Raw genomic sequence first — 18,161 nt, 5'->3', positions numbered from 1 at the left:
AAAGACCCGGAGGTTGGGCCCTTTCCGACTCCGTCGCCTCCCTATGTCGCGGATGGACGCACAATGGGCAGTGGTAGTCACGTGCCCTTCACTCGCCGCAGCGCCACCGTGTGACAGAAAGGAAAATGCATGACTTGTTCCTAGGCCGGTTTGTACCGCCGGGAGGTCCTCCACTCTATGGTTTGTGCGCGTTCTTGCGCGCGTGCGTCCCTTTCAGACCGCCCCCCCACGTCCTCCATCGGGTTTGGAAGTTCCTAAGCCGGTCTGTGCGTCCCGGAGATTTCGCACTCTATGATGGGTCCTCCAGGGTCCCTCTATTCCGCCCGGCAGCCGCGGAGACTCTATGATGAGGCGTGTGAGATCTCGCGCGAGCGCCGCAGGTCCCACGCGCTGTGTGAGGTGGGAAGGGGCGGGTTCGCGGCTGCGCAGTGAGGGGGAGGCTAGGCGCACGCTGAGGCACTAACCCGGATACCGCGAGCAGGTAACGCGATCGCCGGGGCCCCCAGCTCGCGGGGCTGGCGGGCGACGTTGTGTCGTCCGAGGCGAGCAGGGCGGGGCGCAGTGACGGGGGACGCGGCTACCGGGAGCTCCCCCCCCCCCGCGTCCGGCCTCTGTCCCGAGCGCTGCGGGCGGCGCTGGCTCCTCGGGAGGCCGGTGTCGGGGCTGGCTGCGGCCCGGGAGCCCCGGCTGTCGGTGTCTTTGCAGCGCTGCTGTGGGGTTGTCCCTGCGCAGAGTCACTCGTGGGTCAAGAGAGATTTTTAGAGTAAATGTGTCGCCAGGTTAAGATGCCCCGTCAGCGTTAGGCCTTTCGCCTTCCTTTCCCGGCTCTGGCTATTCCTGCTCGCTGACCCTCTGCTGGCTTGTTCCTTTACATGTTTCCTCCTTCCTCAAGGGAGGTCCTGAGTGGAGCCATGGTCACTGATCTAGCTGGGCCCTGACCCTTGGGTAGCTTTCGAGATCAGGGCCAAAGCTTTGAACTGGCAACTGAAACAGAGTGAGAGCTAGTGGATACGAGTACAGGCCTGGTGTACTCACAGAGGCGTGGCCTGCTGCATTCTGCATGGTCTGAAGCCTCTGCATTCAATACTCAGGCCCGGACACTGAGTTATGGTAATCTAGTTTAGGGGTGACAAGCCTGTGGATCTTCATACAGGAAGAAGGAGCAAAGTTTCCTAGCAAGCTAGAAGTAGTAGAAGGCATTTTCTTTTCCAGTGATGCCATCTGATCATCTAGGTTTAGTGAGGATTCTAATGGGGTCTTGGTGCTTCGCTCCATGCTGGTGATGGTTGCCTTCAAGGAAGGAGAGGAAAGAGTCCCAGCTGGTTCTTGGTATTTCCCTCTCTGATCAGCATCACCTTTCCTTACTTAGGCTTTCTTTGAGCCAGCTGTTCTTTGTCTAGGGCAGGGGTAGGCAACCTATGGCACGCGTGCCAAAGGCGGCACACGAGCTGATTTTCAGTGGCACTCACACTGCCTGGGTTCTGGCCACTGGTCCGGGGGCGGGCTCTGCATTTTAATTTAATTTTAAATGAAGCTTCTTAAACATTTTAAAAACCTTATTTACTTTACATACAACAATAGTTTAGTTATATATTAAAGACTTATAGAAAGAGACTTTCTAAAAACGTTAAAATGTATGACTGGCATACGAAAGCTTAAATTAGGGTGAATAAATGAAGACTCGGCACATCACTTCTGAAAGGTTGCCGACCCCGGTCTAGGGCCTCATCAGATCTGGGCCAGTTAGTGTGATCCTCTGTATTGACATCTCCTTTGGATCCTTGTGCTCTGACCCCCCAAAAGTGCCACTTTTGAGATGTTTTTAGAGGGTCTTTCTAAGGACTCTGTACTGAGCCTGGGATGTTCCCCTGTGAGATACAGAGATGCACTACATTGTCCAGAATCCTCCTCCTTGACTTGTAATGCAAAACCTTAATTCCAGCCTCCTACTTTCCCTACACCATTTTATGTGTTGCCCAGTAAGCTGGACTGCAGATGTTTTCCCTGCATATATGCTAGTGTTATTAACATCTGAGTTATGATTTTGTGTCACTTTGTGAATCAGGTGAATGCAGGGAGAGTAGTTTGTATCTCTATCCTTTTGAAGTTCCCTATCTGTGGTGAGGCATGGTGTTTCATACATAATGTGATGCTTGAGTGACAAGCTCGGGGCAGATTTCTCTCTTCAACATGGTATTTCCTTACTTTCAGGGTTTTGGGTGGTTGGACAGGTTGTACCCTGGAACAACCTTAACGGTTTTTTAATGGTTTTGTTTTTCATATTATTCTCCTAACATAGATATCAGTTTTTAATTGAATAGCCAGAACCCTTTTGGTTGGACATTTCCTGGCAATTGATGAGCAGATAGGTAAATGGATTGATATACACCGGTACCTCGATATAACGCCACCCGATATAACACAAATTTGGATATAACGCGGTAAAGCAGTGCGCCCGGGGGGGTGGGGGGGGAGGCTGCACACTCCGGTTGATCAAAGCACTTTCAATGTAACACGGTTTCACCTATAACACGATAAGATTTTTTTGGCTCCCAAGGACAGCGTTATAGCGAGGTAGAGGTGTAGTTTAATATTAAAATTATTAATAATTTTTACGGCTTAATGAGTAATACTCAAGCATAAGTTCTACATGCCAGAATTTATGGACAAACAGGCAAACATTTCTCTTCATCCTCCACCAGAAGTTGAAATCTCAATATTTGCCACAATAGTGGATTAGTGGTGGCCAGTGCAGTGAGATGAATAATAATCTCTGCTTCTTTTTACTCAAATTACAGCATGCCTGGACTAAGCTGTAGATTCTACCAGCATAAATTTCCAGAGGTGGAAGATGTAGTGATGGTCAATGTTCGATCCATTGCTGAAATGGGAGCTTATGTCAGCCTACTGGAATACAACAACATTGAAGGCATGATTCTTCTTAGTGAACTATCCAGGAGACGTATCCGCTCCATAAACAAACTCATCCGCATAGGCAGGAATGAGTGTGTTGTGGTCATAAGGGTCGACAAAGAGAAAGGTATGTTGGGAAAGTAGGTGGAATGACACGTAAGATTGTAATTGTAAAAAACAATGCCGTTAAACCTGGAACCCTAGCTACTCTGAGTTTATAATTGGCTTTTTTAAATATACAGTGGTACAAAGTAGGGCCTGATCCTGCAAGCTGCTGTCCTTGTGAGTTATCCTTACTCAGGCAAGTAGTCCTGTTGGCTTCAGAGGGCCTGCTTATAGGAGTGAGAAGTCCTGTCAAGGAAGATTTGCAGGATCAGGCCTTAAGACTTCTAAAGTTCATACTTGGTCAACAAACCATAGTGAAATGGCATTTTCTTTTGAAAGCTCAATAGTGCTTCTGCTTGTTGATACTGAGTGAGGAAAACTGTGACCATCGATACTACTGGTGCAGTGAGAATAAACGTAAATAATGAACAATTTCCTCATTCACACCACACAGTCCATCCTGTGCACTAAATAAGTCAGAGGCAATGTGTACACAATATTATATGATCATGTAATTGGACTGCATCGTATAGTGCACACAGTAAAGTTACATAGGCAACCTTAGCTTTGGTATTTCTTGATTTTTGAATAATTAGCATTACAACTTGAAAGTTATTTTAATGCATTTGGTATAGGATACAGCATACAAGCAATCCACTGAATATTTTCAGATAACAGTGCGACATCTGTGTTCTGACCTAAGTAGTTAATGAAACACAAGCATCCTCTTTTAGAAACAGGAAAATATAGTTTTTTCATTTGTATAGTCCCATGGTGGACAGATTTACTGACACTCTGAACCATGTACAACAAGCTTCAGAAGTTGGAGAGTCAGGGCACACCTGCTGGGGCTTGGGGCTTCAACCCCACTCCTCCTGAAGCCCCGAGCCCTGGCAGTCATACCCCGTGGGCTGAAGCCCCAAGACACCTCTTCCCCACTGGGCAGAAGCCCCTATCCCACCACCCCACTGCAAAGCAGAGGTCCTGTGTTCTCTTCTCTCTCTCCCCTCCACCCCCCAAGTCTGGTGTGGGGGGGTGGTTCACAAGCTGCACATTAACTGTAAAAGAGCCACATGTGGCTCATGAGCCACAGTTTGGTCACCCTGATATAGTCTTTCATATAAAATGTATTCCTAAAATACTTATCAGAATTGAATCACAGATAAGAGCAGAGAGAAAAATTGAGAGGGTTAATAAGGGAGAGGAAACATTTTCAGATGAGATTTGAAATGAGTTGGAGAGATGCAGAAAGTCTGTTCCAGATGAGAGACGCTGCACTGAAGGATACTTTTTACTTTTCAGATTTCATCCTCCTTTTAACAAACTCTCTTGGGGTTATCTGTGTCTGTTATTGAACCCTCAGAGGAATTCCTGAGATGGACTAGTTGGTATGCCATTTGGAACCCATCAGTGCTGCTATTTAATCAGACAGGATTAAGCAACGAAAGACATGCCTACCTGTAGTATCTGAGCATGCTGTGATCTCATTTCTTATATATATGTGGTCAAGGAACTGCAACAGAAATTGAGCCCAGATCTTGGCTATCATACTGTAGAGCCTTACACATCTAAACTACCAAGAATGCCAACTTCAAATGGTTTCTTGTGAAATGCCACCAAAAATATCCCTTTTAATTTACTTTTCTGGGTGCCAGCGTCATTGTCACTAAGAATGTGCACAGTTCTTGGAAGAGTAGTGGCTAGTTAATCGCTGAAGTAGAGCATAAGGAGAAACTTGTACTAAATTTTGGGGCAAATGCTGTTAAATGGAAGCAGTATTTAAAGAATGTTGGTGACATGAAAGGTAGCTGTTTTAAGTTGATTTACAATCCAAAGAACAAATTTTAATATGCAAAAACGGGTTCACTCTTGATGTTGTTCATCTCTGATTAAATTATTCTGAAAGTTCTGCTTCGCTTGTAACTGATCTCAGTGGCTGATGTGTAAGGCATGGAGAGAAGGCAAAGGGAAAGCCCTGATCCAAAAGCAAAATATATTGCTAGCTTTTTCCTTGAAATAGTAAAAACTTTCAGATGTGGTGGTGAGGATTGGCATTTGTCACTAACATAAGTGAAGTGTTTGTACTCTGTACGCTGAACTACACTGAAATTGAATCTTTCAAAATGTTTTGCCCCCCGTTAGGTTACATTGACTTGTCAAAAAGAAGAGTTTCCCCAGAGGAGGCAATCAAATGTGAAGACAAATTCACCAAATCAAAAACTGTAAGTTGTTGTCTGTGCTTTACGTTACTTTGCTGCCTTCTAACCACGTACATTGCCAACTAGCTCCATGCCAAGAAAACCACAGAGAGCTGAACTGTTGTGAAAATGAAATGCCATTCTAGTTCCTTTAACACACTTTGAAATACATGGCTGGGGTTTAGACTGGGAGCTGGGACTCCTGGGTTCTGTTTTCACCTCCGTCACTGACTGACTCATGTTGTTTAGTATAACACTCCTCAAATGGGTATAAATAATATCACCCTCTCACATGTGCAGTATAGGTTAATGTTGATACAGCACTTTAAGATACTTAATAATTGCATAGGGTTTAGTATATAATTGCCCTATGCAGTGCTGGGTAGGGAAAAATCATACGGTGTCAGCACCCTAAAGCTTTCAATTTATAACTCTTTAGAATTGCTGTCTTTTATTTGAACATTCTTTACTCTTACTATTTGTATTACAGTAGCACCTTGAGGCTCCAACAAAGAGCAGGCTCTGTTGTGCGCTGTACAGACGCATAATAAGGGGGATAATCCCTGTGCCGAAGAGAGTACAATTTAAGTAATATTCATCACTGAGGTCCTTCATCCCTTCCCTCTTTTTTTTGTTTATCCTAGGTTTACAGTATCCTTCGCCATGTTGCTGAGGTGTTGGAATACACCAAGGATGAGCAGCTGGAGAGTCTGTTCCAGAGAACTGCCTGGGTATTTGATGACAAGTACAAAAGACCAGGATATGGTGCTTATGATGCATTCAAGCATGCAGTCTCGTAAGGGCACCTTTTTACTCTTATTGTTTTAGTTCCATAGCTGCAGACAAGTGTTTCTCGGAATAGAGCCATCAAAATTTTCCTCTTAGCCCATTGGACAACTGGCAGCATTTCTCTCACACTGGTCAAATAAGTCTCACAATACCCAATTTTTGTCTGCCACCTGCTTATTTTAGATAACGACTGTTTCAGGCAGCACCAATGTAGTGCTCTCATTGGAGCTCTTTAACACTGTGAACTAGATTCCAAGGATTCTGCCATATTCTCCCTCGAGCGTGTCACTTTGCACAGGCCTGTTTTTGAAAGTAATTGTCCTTGGTATGGAGTAAGATGTTTGAACACAGAAGAATGGGTTTATAAGTGCTGCCAGTCTGGAGGAAACATGGCATCATTAAGGAGCCTTTCAGTACTTTTCACACACCAAAAAAAAAGTAAAGGGTTTAGCCTTTCTGTCTTTGTCAATTTCCAGCTCACTTAAATCAAGCGCCTCATTAACTTGTTTTCTTTTGTGGTCATTGCTAGGGCCCTACCAAATTCACAGCCATGAAAAACGCGTCACGGACTGTGAAATCCAGTCTTTTGTGTGCTTTTATCCTATACTATACAGATTTCACAAGGGAGACCAGCGTTTCTCAAATTGGGAGTCCTGACCCAAAAGGGAGTTGGGGAGGTGGAGGGGGAGAGTCCACAGTATTGCTACCCTTACTTCTGCACTGCCTTCAGAGCTGGGTGGCCAGAGAGCGGCGGCTATTGGCCGGGCGCCCAGCTCTGCAGGCAGCAGCGGAGAAGTAAGAGTAGCAATACCATACCACGCCATCCTTACTTCAGCGCTGCTGGTGGTGGTGGCTCTGCCTTCAGATGTGGGCTTTCGGCCAGCAGCCGCCACTTCAGCTGCTCCACTCTGAACACAGAGCCGCCACCAGCGGCAGTGCAGAAATAAGGGTAACAGTACCGCAACCCCCCCTACAATAACCTTGCGACACCCCTCCCCCTCACCCCACAACTACTTTTTGGGTCAGGACCCCTACAATTACAGTAATGTGAAATTTCAGATTTAAATAGCTGAAATAATGAATTTACAATTTTTAAAATCCTGTGACTGTGAAATTGACCAAAATGCTATGTCAATTTGGTAGGGCCCCTATAGTCGTTGCAAGTCATCTTTTTTTTTTTTTAATGACTTTCAGAAACTACATACGCCAGATTGTTCCCTAGTGCATCAACTAGATCTCATTTCACTTGTCTCCAAATTAGGTGTTCCCAAGTATATGCCTGTAGTACAAAAACACAAGTGTATTGATGTTGATCTGTTTGAAGTAGATGTTGCTTACCTGTAATCCTACAGGTTTGTTAGATTAGACCATCTTTTCAAATGTATCAATGAGGTTGCATTGTCATTCCTCTAAGGCAGTATTTCTCGACCTTTTTGATACCAGGGACTGGCTTGCTGCCTTCCTAAACTGTATCAGGGATATCTCTGGGATGGCACTGGTCCATGGGCTGGTTGTTGAGAAACACTGATCTAAGGGATTGGAAGCAGAAGCTGTGCATCAGTTGAAATAGTTTGTACTGAGATGCACGCCATTCACTTACAGACTGATTTGTTAAGACATGCAGTTCCTCTTAATAGTGCCTTCACAAAAGGCTCAATTGGCAAACCAAAATTAGATTCATCAGAAAATACTTCCCCCTCTTCTTTCTTCCCATTCTAAAATACAAAATCTAGAGAAGTGTAACTTTAGTCCACCTCTAGGTGTCAGTGACTGGTTATTTCAATCTGTGCGTGTTTTCTTATGTCCAGCTGGAGATTCAGGGCTTTTATTACTGGTTTTTAATCCTCCTTAAATTGTATCTGTATATTGTGTTTTTAGATCAATTGACAATACTTAATAATCAATATAATAATCAATACAGTTGATTAACAAGGCTCCCATGGAGAGAGAGTTTTAGTTTAATGAAGAGAAGCTCACTGATTAATGGACCATCAGGGCACATTGCTCCAAAAGGTACCCCAAAGCTCACTGTCATACTGAGAGACAAACACTGCGGAATTGACCTGGAGCCCTTTATATAACTAGGGCTATTTTGAGGATTAAACCTGGAAAACTCATTGCTCAAATCTAATTTTCAGAATTAGGGTTAGGGGAACCCACCCCAGAACTTTTAAAAGGGTTATAAGAAAAAAATTGTATCTGAGAAGTCAGTATGTAATCATGTAATTTATCTTAATACATATGTGGAGAGGCCAGAGTTAAGATTCTACAGGCAAAGTTGACGCCTTCTGATTTTTTGAGAGTTTAACTATGCAACCAAAATGCATAATTGAATATATATTCCAAACAAACTACTCTGAAAGCAAACGAAGGAACAACAGTTATTGGTATCGGTATGTGCACTAGGTGCAGTAAGCATTCTCATCAACTGTAGTCTTAAATCTTAATCTTTGCACTGTTCACGTGTATAAACTCAAATTTTGGTTTACATTTTCAAGGGCTGAACATATAATCGATTTGATTTTTTCCCTTCTGATTACTGAAAAGTGATTGGCTGTGGCATCATATCTTTCTTGGTGTGTACAAGGACAAATTAACCCTCAAAACAAATATATCATTTACATAATAGCATACCATTTAGATACCTAAAGATGCAGATTGGTGCCTACGTGCTTTTGAAAATCCCAGTAGGTGTCTTTCTGTATCTTTAAGTATCTAAATAACTTAAATCTACCCCCAAGTGTGTGCTCATTAAGGGCCTTTTGGATTTTGTGGAAGTTTTAATTGAAGTATGTGCAGGATCAGGCTGTAAGTTAGGAGACTGGATATTCAGACTTAACAAGGGCACCATATTCCCCCATATAAATTCATCTTTTTCAGGATATAAACAGTATAACATAAAATCTATTGGTTATAGTTTGATTATGTATGCCCTTATGCTATATTTCTGCATGTAAAATCAATAAAGATTGCATCATAAGATGTTCAAAATTAAGTCTGTTGTGCAAAGCATTCTCGTTAATATGTCCTAGCTAGTGGTGTTACAGGTGGGGGTCGTGTTGCATTTCAGAGAACCATGATTCGTTTTTGGTGTGACTAATCAGGGCTTGCAAAGGGAGCTATTAGGATGTTGGCTTCCTAGGCAATAGAGGATGACTTGCTCAGGAGATTGCTCTTATGCAGCAGTGAAATAACATCGGGGGGTCTAATGGGGAAAACTTGTCTGTGAAGAGCTTATCAGTTATTATTAGTTACACGATTATGTATTTTTATTATTGCCCTAGTCAGGGAGCAGGCCCCCATTGTGCTAGGTGCTGTACAAAAAAAGACTCTTCCTGCCCCAAGGAGCTTACAATCTAAGTGGGCTATGCTGTGCATTTTAGCAGTGTGCTGAATGGAAGCAAAGCAGCTCTAAGGGGAAATGCTACCACTTGTTACTCCTCACCCCTGTCTAGGTCAGAAGCAGCAATTGTACCCTGGAGCTCTGGATCTTAAAGCATCAACTGTACTGCCTGAGCTAAAAAGACCTTTGTCTGTTAGCCATGTGTGGTGCAGCAACCACAAGAGGGAGTCAAAGCGCCATACTGAGTAGGTGTGGGCATTTTTCACTGCAAATATAATGTACATTTGATGCCAGACAGTAGTTATTCCCCCCTTTTGATTAAAGTGAGTTTGTCATGCAGTTTTATTTCCTCCACATAACTTGAATGCAAGGCTGAGGCAACTGTGTTCCTCCCTTATCAAGAAATATTTCCACAGCAAAGGTATATTTAAGTGGATGCCTTTATTTCTCTCCATTGTTTAAATGGTTTCTTAATGAAGCTTCCCCTTTCTCTTTGCACAGCAGATCACTTTGTCGTTACACATAACACTATAGGAGTAGTACTACATGTTAATATTGCTGCTTGTGTCTTGTCCTGTCCTCATTTGTATAGTTTATAGATCACTAACATTGATATGTTTAACATTGCTTTGTTTGACTCAGAGACCCTGCAATTCTGGATGGACTAGATTTGACAGAAGATGAGAGACGTGTGCTGATTGACAACATAAATAGACGTCTGACACCACAGGCGGTCAAAATCCGAGCTGGTGAGTCCTAAATGGACAATAAGTTGAAGACCAGAGCCCCTATACACAACACACAGTCACTGAAATCACTGAAACCAAGCACAGTGTAAAATTATAAACCCAATTAAAATAATTACCTCATAGTGACAATATTTGAATGAAATTGCTGTTTCAGAATTGGCTATCCTTGAATAAAATGCCTTTCAGATTAGTGTCCATGTCCTCCTACCTCTAAATCCCATAGTACTTTTGTATATTTTTTGGAGGAGAGAGACTGTGGCTAAGGCAGGCTGAAATGACACTAACAGTGGATTACCTACTAGTCCAATCTAAGAAACATTGCTCTCCTCCCTTAAGTATTCCATAGGCTTCTTTCTGAGATTTGACTGTTCGTATTGCTAATTACAGAATCCTCTTCTCTGAAAGCAGCTCTTGATAAGTAATCCAGTCCATCTCCTTGAACTGGCACAAGACTGATTAAAATATTCATCAGCTGTTATTGATTACACCGGGGTAGGCAACCTATGGCACGGGTGCCGAAGTCAGCGCGCGAGCTGATTTTCAGTGGCACTCACACTGCCCGGGTCCTGGCCACCAGTCCGGGGGGCTCTGCATTTTAATTTAATTTTAAATGAAGCTCCTTAAATATTTTAAAAGCCTTATTTACTTTACATACAACAATAGTTTAGTTATATATTATAGACTTAGAGAAAGAGACCTTCTAAAAACATTAAAATGTATTACTGGCACATGAAACCTTAAATTAGAGTGACTAAATGAAGACTCTGCCGTTGCTTGGTCCCAAGCCCAAGATGCGAAAGGAGGAGGGTTGTGCGTTGGGCTGGCAACCCACCACGTAAAAAAAACAAGTGCTACAGAAACGTCAACCAAATCTTCAGAAATTCATAAAATTGTGGGTAGCCAGCCAGAGATTCAAAAGGCAGTAATGCCAAATATGACAAACGGGGATCAAAGCCGAAAGGAAGTCCCTGTTTCAATGGAGTCTCCGGTCAAACCCAAAAACCAAATAAAGATAGTGGTATGGAACGTTCGAACAATGTATGAAACAGGGAGAACAGCATCAGTAACAAAGGAAATGAGAAAATATGGCATTAACATTCTTGGGATCAGTGAGATGAGGTGGACGGACACTGGTATGTTAATACTGGACTCTGTTGAGACAATTTTTTATTCAGGAGGCGTAGATGGACATCACCATGAAGGGGTGGGCATCATTGTCGACAAAGAGACGAGAAAGAGTTTGTTAGGATGGAGTCCTGTTACCTCCAGAATAATAAGAGCAAGATTCTTCTCCAGATATGTGAAGACTACCATCATCCAATGTTATGCACCTACTGAACAAGCTGAGGAGGAGGAAAAAGACTTGTTCTATATCAGACTTCAGGAAGAGATACTTAAGACCCCATGCCACGACATCCTGATTTTGATGGGCGACTTCAATGCTAAAGTCGGTTCCAGCAATGCCGGGTATGAAGCATGCATGGGGCGGGAAGGAGTTGGAGAGAGAAATGACAACGGTCAACGATTTGTAGACTTATGTCTTGAGAATGGACTGGTGATAGGTGGAACAATCTTCCAACATAAGACAATACACAAGCTGACGTGGATGTCACCGGATGGGAAAACCAGGAACCAAATTGATCACATTGCAATCAATCGGAAGTGGAGAGGGTCACTGCTGGATACTAGAGTATTAAGAAGTGCAGATGTATGTGGTGACCATCACCTTGTATTGAGCAAGCTTCAGATAAAACTGAGAAAGACGAAGAAAGTTTATGGGCAACAAATTTTTGACTCAAGGAAGTTGGAAGAACCGCTGGTAAAGGCACAGTTCATATTGGAGCTCTCGAAAAAGTTTCAACTTCTAAATGACTTGCGAACTGGTGATATAAACACTTTTTGTGACAATGTTGAGAAGGCATATGTAGAGACCAGCAAGACAGTGCTTGGCTACAAGAGAAGAGAGCGGAAAGTATGGATTTCAGATCACACATGGAAACTTATTGAGGAGAGGAAGACAGCAAAACTACGCATGCTGACTGGAAGGGATGAACAACAGAAAGCTGCGAACAAAGAATATAGGGAGAAAAACAAGGCTGTGAAGAGAAGTGCCCGAAAAGACAAAAGGGATTATATTACCAGTCTGTCAAGAGAGGCACAGTCAGCAGCCGCGCGGGGCGACACAAGAACTGTGTATAGAATCACGAGGACTTTGACAGGAGTGTTCAGCAATAGGTCAACAGCGGTTAGAGAAAAGAATGGGAGAATATTGATAGAAGAGAAAGAACAAATCAATCGATGGGCAGAGCATTTTAGAGAGACTTTAAATAGATCAAATCCTGAAGAGGTAGTTGAAATAGAGGAAAAGAGTTTTCAGACAGAGGTAGAATGTGGGCCTATCATAGAGCGAGAGATAGAAGAGGCTATTAGACAGACAAAAGCAAACAGGGCACCAGGTGAAGATAGAATAACTGCAGAAATGCTAAAAGCCGACCTGAATACGAGTGCCGGGATTCTAAAGGAGCTATTCAACAAGGTGTGGGAAGAAGAGAAGGTACCTGAAGCATGGAAGAAAGGTATCATCGTGAAATTACCAAAGAAGGGTGATTTGTCTTTGTGTGGTAATTGGAGAGGTATAAACTTGCTACCAGTGCTCGGGAAGGTTTTCTGCAGAGTTCTGTTACAGAGAATAAGACAAGCAGTAGAAGAGATCCTGAGGGAAGAACAAACAGGATTTAGGAGTGGGAGAGGATGCATTGATCAGATATTTGTACTACGTACAATAATGGAACAATCTCTTGAATGGAACTCGCCACTGTTTATTAATTACCTCGACTTTGAGAAGGCATTTGATAGCGTCCACCATCCATCTCTCTGGAATATCTTAAAAATATATGGATTCCCTTCGAAAGTGATTAACATCTTCAAAGATATGTATGCCGGCAATAAGTGTTGTGTTCGCCATGAAGGACAGCAGAGCGAGTGGTTCCATGTGAGAACGGGAGTTAGACAAGGGTGCGTTATTTTGCCCATCCTATTTCTTGTGGTCATAGATTGGGTGATGCGGAAAGCCACTGAAGATAGGCCAAGAGGGATTGCATGGGGACCCTCTGGTCATATTGAAGACTGTGACTTTGCGGATGATATCGCCCTGATTTCGAGCTCTCAGACGGACCTCCAAGAGAAGACTGATAGAGTAGGTAGAGTAGCAAGGTGCGTAGGACTTAATATCCATGCCGGTAAGAGCAAAATAATGGAAGTAAAAACAGCCAGCTCGACGAAGGCAGTGTTATGTGACGTAGAATTGGAGGAGGTGAACAACTTCAAATATCTTGGTAGTTACATATCGGCTGATGGCAATATTCAGAAGGAGATATCTACCAGAATTGGTCTTGCAGCAAATGCATTCTATAGACTTCAGAATATTTGGAGGTCAATCATCTTGCAAATGAAAACCAAGGTAGAGATCTATAGGTCGAACGTCCGCTCTGTGTTGCTCTATGCGGCGGAAACATGGAGGACCAACAAGAAGATAGAAAGTCGGCTTCGGGGCTTTGAAGGAAGGTGTCATAGGCGAATTCTTAACATACATTGGCCGCAGCGTATCACCAGTGTTGAAGTGAGCCGATTAACGGGCATCAACAATATAGTGGATGAAGCCAAACAACGAAGATGGAGGTGGCTGGGGCATGTGTTGAGAATGGATGCTGATAGACACCCTCGTATTGCCCTACGATGGACACCACAAGGAAGAAGGAGGAGAGGTAGACCATTGGGGACGTGACGAAGGACCATTGAAGAGGAAATGAAAGGTATGGGAATGAAGTGGGATGAACTCTGCTGTCTCGCTCAAGAACAAAATGAATGGAGGAGAGTGGTTGGCACCTTATGCTCCACAGGGAGTGAATAAGAAGAAGAAGGAGAAGAAGAAGAAATGAAGACTCGGCACATCACTTCTGAAAGGTTCCCTACCCCTGGATTACACCTTTGAACCTGTCTAGTGATGATGATTTTACAACTTCCCTTGACAGCTTCTCCTATTACCCAAAATGTTAGTTTCTCTGACTGCATGTTAAGCTCATTGCTGCTTGTTATGTCTTCCCTGACAGGATGATTGAGCCCAGTGTGCTTTGCTAAAAGCATTAATCTGGCTGTTCAGCCATATAATTGAACACGCCACAAGCACAGTTACCAACTAAACAAATGGCAGGCTGTCACAAAGGGGTAGAAAATGCCTCTAGTAAAGCATTATGGGGCATTATGCTTTTATTGTTTTGGTTGAGGTGGAGAGAATAAGCCATATCTGGGTTTAGGGAGGTGAAGGGGATGGCTCAACGTGTGGGGGAGTGAAACTGTGCTAATACCTAAAGCTGTTACTTCATTGCACCATATGAATTAAAATGAGTATTTTACATAGCTGCATAGATTTTGATTTCCAAATCCTGTTTATATACTGAATTAAATCACCAGAACAAAAGCTCTTTGACTAGAGTCTCATAAAATGACTTGGAATGAATGTTCCCTCATTTAGTTTCGATAGCCTGTTGTGTTATTTTGACAGTCTTACGTTGGATTTGAACTCTTTGTCTTGTAAGGAAATAAGGAATTTTCCTGTGGGCTTTTAGAGGTTAGTCTGAGGCTGACTAAGATATTTACTTTGTTATCCAAATTTAATTGCAACCACTAAAAATGGTGGGGTATTGTGAATCACCTGGGTCAGAGACTAATCTACAAATGACTGCTTTGTGCAGCAATTATATATGGATATAGACATACAAAAACCTTTGTCTGGTGACTAATCAGGTAATAATTAGCAAATGCAAGCTTCATGGTTCTGAGTCCTCTTCAAACAGACAATACAAAAAAACCAACATGGTAATCATTTCTACTGTAAACTAATACGATAGTATGAAAACTCCCAGTACTGCTGGAGAGGGGCCTCAGAGATTAATGTTGGCAGAATTTCTTGGTTTTGAGGTGACATTTCCTTTAGTTTGAACTTTTTTGACAGTGCTTTCATTTTGCAGACTTCTGTTATCGCTTTTTTTATATTTTGAAGTTGCATCTAAGTCTCTTTCCACTTTATGAAATGCAATTATATGGTTACTGACTTAATTTGGTAGATTCTTTTATTAATTATTCAGTATCTTACAATTTCAAAGCACTCTATAAAGACTGTTAATCATCAAAGAACTCTTATGAGTTATGTAAGTATTTTCATCATTTTATAGATAGGGAAACTGCAATATTCCTGGGCATCCCATTTTCAAAGGGTACTGAAGCTGTCCTGAGAACTGACTAGTAGTGATTAATTTTTAAAAAAATAGTTTTCCTTGAAAGAATTGTACAGTGTTCTATAATTGGGGATTTTGTAATATTGTATTATTCCTTGCATTAATTGTTTCTTTGTCTTAGACATTGAAGTTGCCTGTTATGGTTATGAGGGTATTGATGCAGTGAAAGAAGCTCTGAGAGCTGGTTTGAACTGTTCCACCGAGAACATGCCAATTAAAGTAAGTGACTCTGACCTATGTCAGGTGACTGATGCCAGGAAGTAGTTTAGTGTCTTATCAGGGTGCCTATTTATCATGTGCATTTCTCACCCTCTTCCCAGCTATGTGGACAAGTCATTCCTTTGTCTCTGAAGGGACCTCAGAGTCCATTCTATTAATTAGCTGACAGGGATAACCAAGGCAGGCCATGTTCTAGATAAAACCCTGTTTCTTAACACCTGTTGTTCCTGGATATATACCTGCAGTATTTATTTCCAAGGACCAGCTTGGGAAATGAGGGGATACTTTTAGCCCCAGAGGGTTTGGGTTCTCATGCTGAATTTCAAAAGGGTCACTGCACCCAGTCAATCACACACAGTCTTCTGCCCGAAAAGTTTTAGTATACTGGGTGCATTCATGGCTAATCCTTTTCCAAAGACCCTGAATCACCTTTTATCTTCTGGGAGCAGCTAGAATTTCTTTTAACAGAGCAAGTAAACTCCACCTACCCAATCTACTCAGAAAAGTATGTAGTCATTACCTCAGCATTTCAAACATCAGTTGTTTGAAAAAAGTATATGATGTGCTACTTTGTCACTCTGGTCTTCCATTTGCCCATTTCTAAAATTTGCCCACTTTGACAAATTCCCTAATAGAAGGCACTATATAAGAATTACTATTCTAATGATGAATATAGAGAAGTAGACAGGGCTGTACATTCTCCTGTATACTTCTAAAACCAAAAGCTTAGTTGTTTTATCATAAGTGGTTCATGCAACTTGAGAAACAACAGATACATGTTCTTTGCACTGTGGTATATGTCAATCCTTTTTTAAAAGGGCAATATTGGTCGCTTCAGTTTGTTGTCTGTTTCTTTATCATTGAATCTGCCTTTTTTTCTTCAATTTTTATAGATTAATCTGATAGCTCCTCCTCGTTATGTGATGACCACCACAACGTTGGAGAGAACTGAAGGCCTCTCTGTTCTGAACCAAGCCATGGCTGTCATTAAAGAAAAGATTGAGGAGAAGAGAGGAGTCTTCAATGTGCAGATGGAGGTGAGAACTGTTTCTGTATTAAAATGCACCTTTTTTCCTAACTATTTTAGAGCAGAGGAAGAAATCTCAGTGGAAAACTACCATTACCAAAAAATAAGTGGTACCTTCTTTGAATTGAACAAATATTGTTCCTGATTAAACATAAACTCTCAGTAACAAACTTTATTTACCAAAATAAACTTGATAAACTTTGTTTATAAAAATTCAGATTTTTAGAAACTTTTTAAATGCTAGGTAGAAGTGGTTTGTTTAACTTTTTTGCATTTCCAGTCAGACCAGGTTTGCAAGTGTTTGTTTCCAATACTGCAGGGAATATTGAAACCATAAAAAGTCACAATCATATTGAGTAGTAGTAATTTTTGTTTTTCATAGTGTAAATTTGAATCAGTTTGATCTCCTGCTATACATTTTAAGATGAGTATTAACAGAATAATTTGGTTTATTTTCTTTCCTATCTGTGATATTTTGCACAAAATATAAGAGGTTAAAGAAAACCAAATGTTAATGGCATGTGCGTGTCCTGTCTTTCAGCCCAAGGTGGTTACTGACACAGATGAGACTGAGCTTGCAAGGCAACTGGAAAGGCTGGAGAGGGAAAATGCTGAAGTGGATGGTGATGATGATGCTGAGGAAATGGAAGCTAAAGCTGAAGACTAAATTTCCTGGGATGAGTACCAGTTAAGGAGAATATATGATAAATTAGACACAAACACCCTGGACTAAAAGTTTCCAGTATCAAAAACTCCAAAAGCAGATACCTTCTTAAAATATTTGAATGTTTTAAACAGACCAACATGTGGAACCGTCTCTTAAACATCATTTGTTCTTGTATAGAACTTCCACAAATTGAGTTCTTCAAAAGGAAGGTACCTACTTTCACTGTAGACTCAAATCCAGTGGGCCAGGGAGGGATCATAGACCTTTGCTTAACATTTTCATATCTAACAACTCCAGATTGGCAACTGTTTCAGGTCAGTACCTTTGTCAGTGAGGTTTCCTGGGAGCACCAAAACCAAGTGAGCCTAACACTTCTACACAGAATGTATTCAAGCAAATATTCAATAAATTTCTGGGATATTTAACTTCTGACTTCTTTTTTCTTGTCACATGTTCTATAGTATTATGAATGAGGCATTGAAGGGGGCAATGAGACTTCAGTTTTCTTTTGGAATGGAAGCAGTTTGTTTATATATATGAAGTATAATCTCCTTGGTTTAAAAGAAATCCAAATATTTTTCTTAATACATTTTATAAATGCAAATGTGACTCAGTGGATGATGTTTCCTTTGCTTTTGTCTGTATAGGTTGTTTTAGAGAACGGAAACTTTGAACAGAGCTTGTTACCGTTTCAATAAATATAGTTAATGAAGAAAAGATATATAGTTGCACTTTGCTCCTAGCGGTGTGCATACTAGAATGACACAACACATAGCTGCTGGCATCTTCCTTTGCTCATACTTTAAAACTAAGATTTAGTTGTTTGTCCCTGAGTGGACGCTGCTACATAAAAATCT

At 41.8% G+C, this 18,161-nt stretch overlaps 1 protein-coding gene across 5 annotated transcripts; it reads left to right on the top strand.

The window, feature by feature from the left end:
* Positions 1–29: 29 nt before the first annotated feature.
* EIF2S1 (eukaryotic translation initiation factor 2 subunit alpha) lies at positions 30–17,729 on the top strand. 5 transcript variants are annotated; one of them, XM_045012443.1, is made up of 8 exons: positions 30–180; positions 2,799–3,040; positions 5,161–5,240; positions 5,861–6,012; positions 9,991–10,097; positions 15,513–15,610; positions 16,504–16,647; positions 17,179–17,729. In XM_045012443.1, the coding sequence occupies exons 2-8, from the start codon at positions 2,800–2,802 to the stop codon at positions 17,302–17,304; spliced, it is 948 nt and encodes a 315-aa protein (XP_044868378.1). In that variant the 5' UTR covers positions 30–180; position 2,799; the 3' UTR covers positions 17,305–17,729. The 5 variants fall into 5 exon arrangements, with proteins under 5 accessions (XP_044868378.1, XP_044868377.1, XP_044868380.1 ...); XM_045012442.1 differs by having other exon boundaries at positions 126–148; XM_045012445.1 differs by lacking the exon at positions 30–180 and adding an exon at positions 244–346.
* The last annotated feature ends 432 nt before the right edge of the window (positions 17,730–18,161 follow it).

This window comes from Mauremys mutica, chromosome 4 (genome assembly GCF_020497125.1).
Source record: "Mauremys mutica isolate MM-2020 ecotype Southern chromosome 4, ASM2049712v1, whole genome shotgun sequence".
In the NCBI taxonomy this organism is placed as follows: Eukaryota; Metazoa; Chordata; order Testudines; family Geoemydidae; genus Mauremys; species Mauremys mutica.
Note: the sequence above shows the minus strand (reverse complement) of the source record. Positions and strands in the feature narration are given on the sequence as shown.

Excerpts from the sequence above, each read along its gene's own strand:
- EIF2S1 (XM_045012442.1), top strand. The coding sequence starts at position 126 with ATGCATGACTTGTTCCTAGGCCG. Across the intron at positions 3,041-5,160 it reads AAGGGTCGACAAAGAGAAAG|GTTACATTGACTTGTCAAAA; the intron begins GTATGTTGGGAA and ends GCCCCCCGTTAG. Across the intron at positions 10,098-15,512 it reads GGCGGTCAAAATCCGAGCTG|ACATTGAAGTTGCCTGTTAT; the intron begins GTGAGTCCTAAA and ends TCTTTGTCTTAG.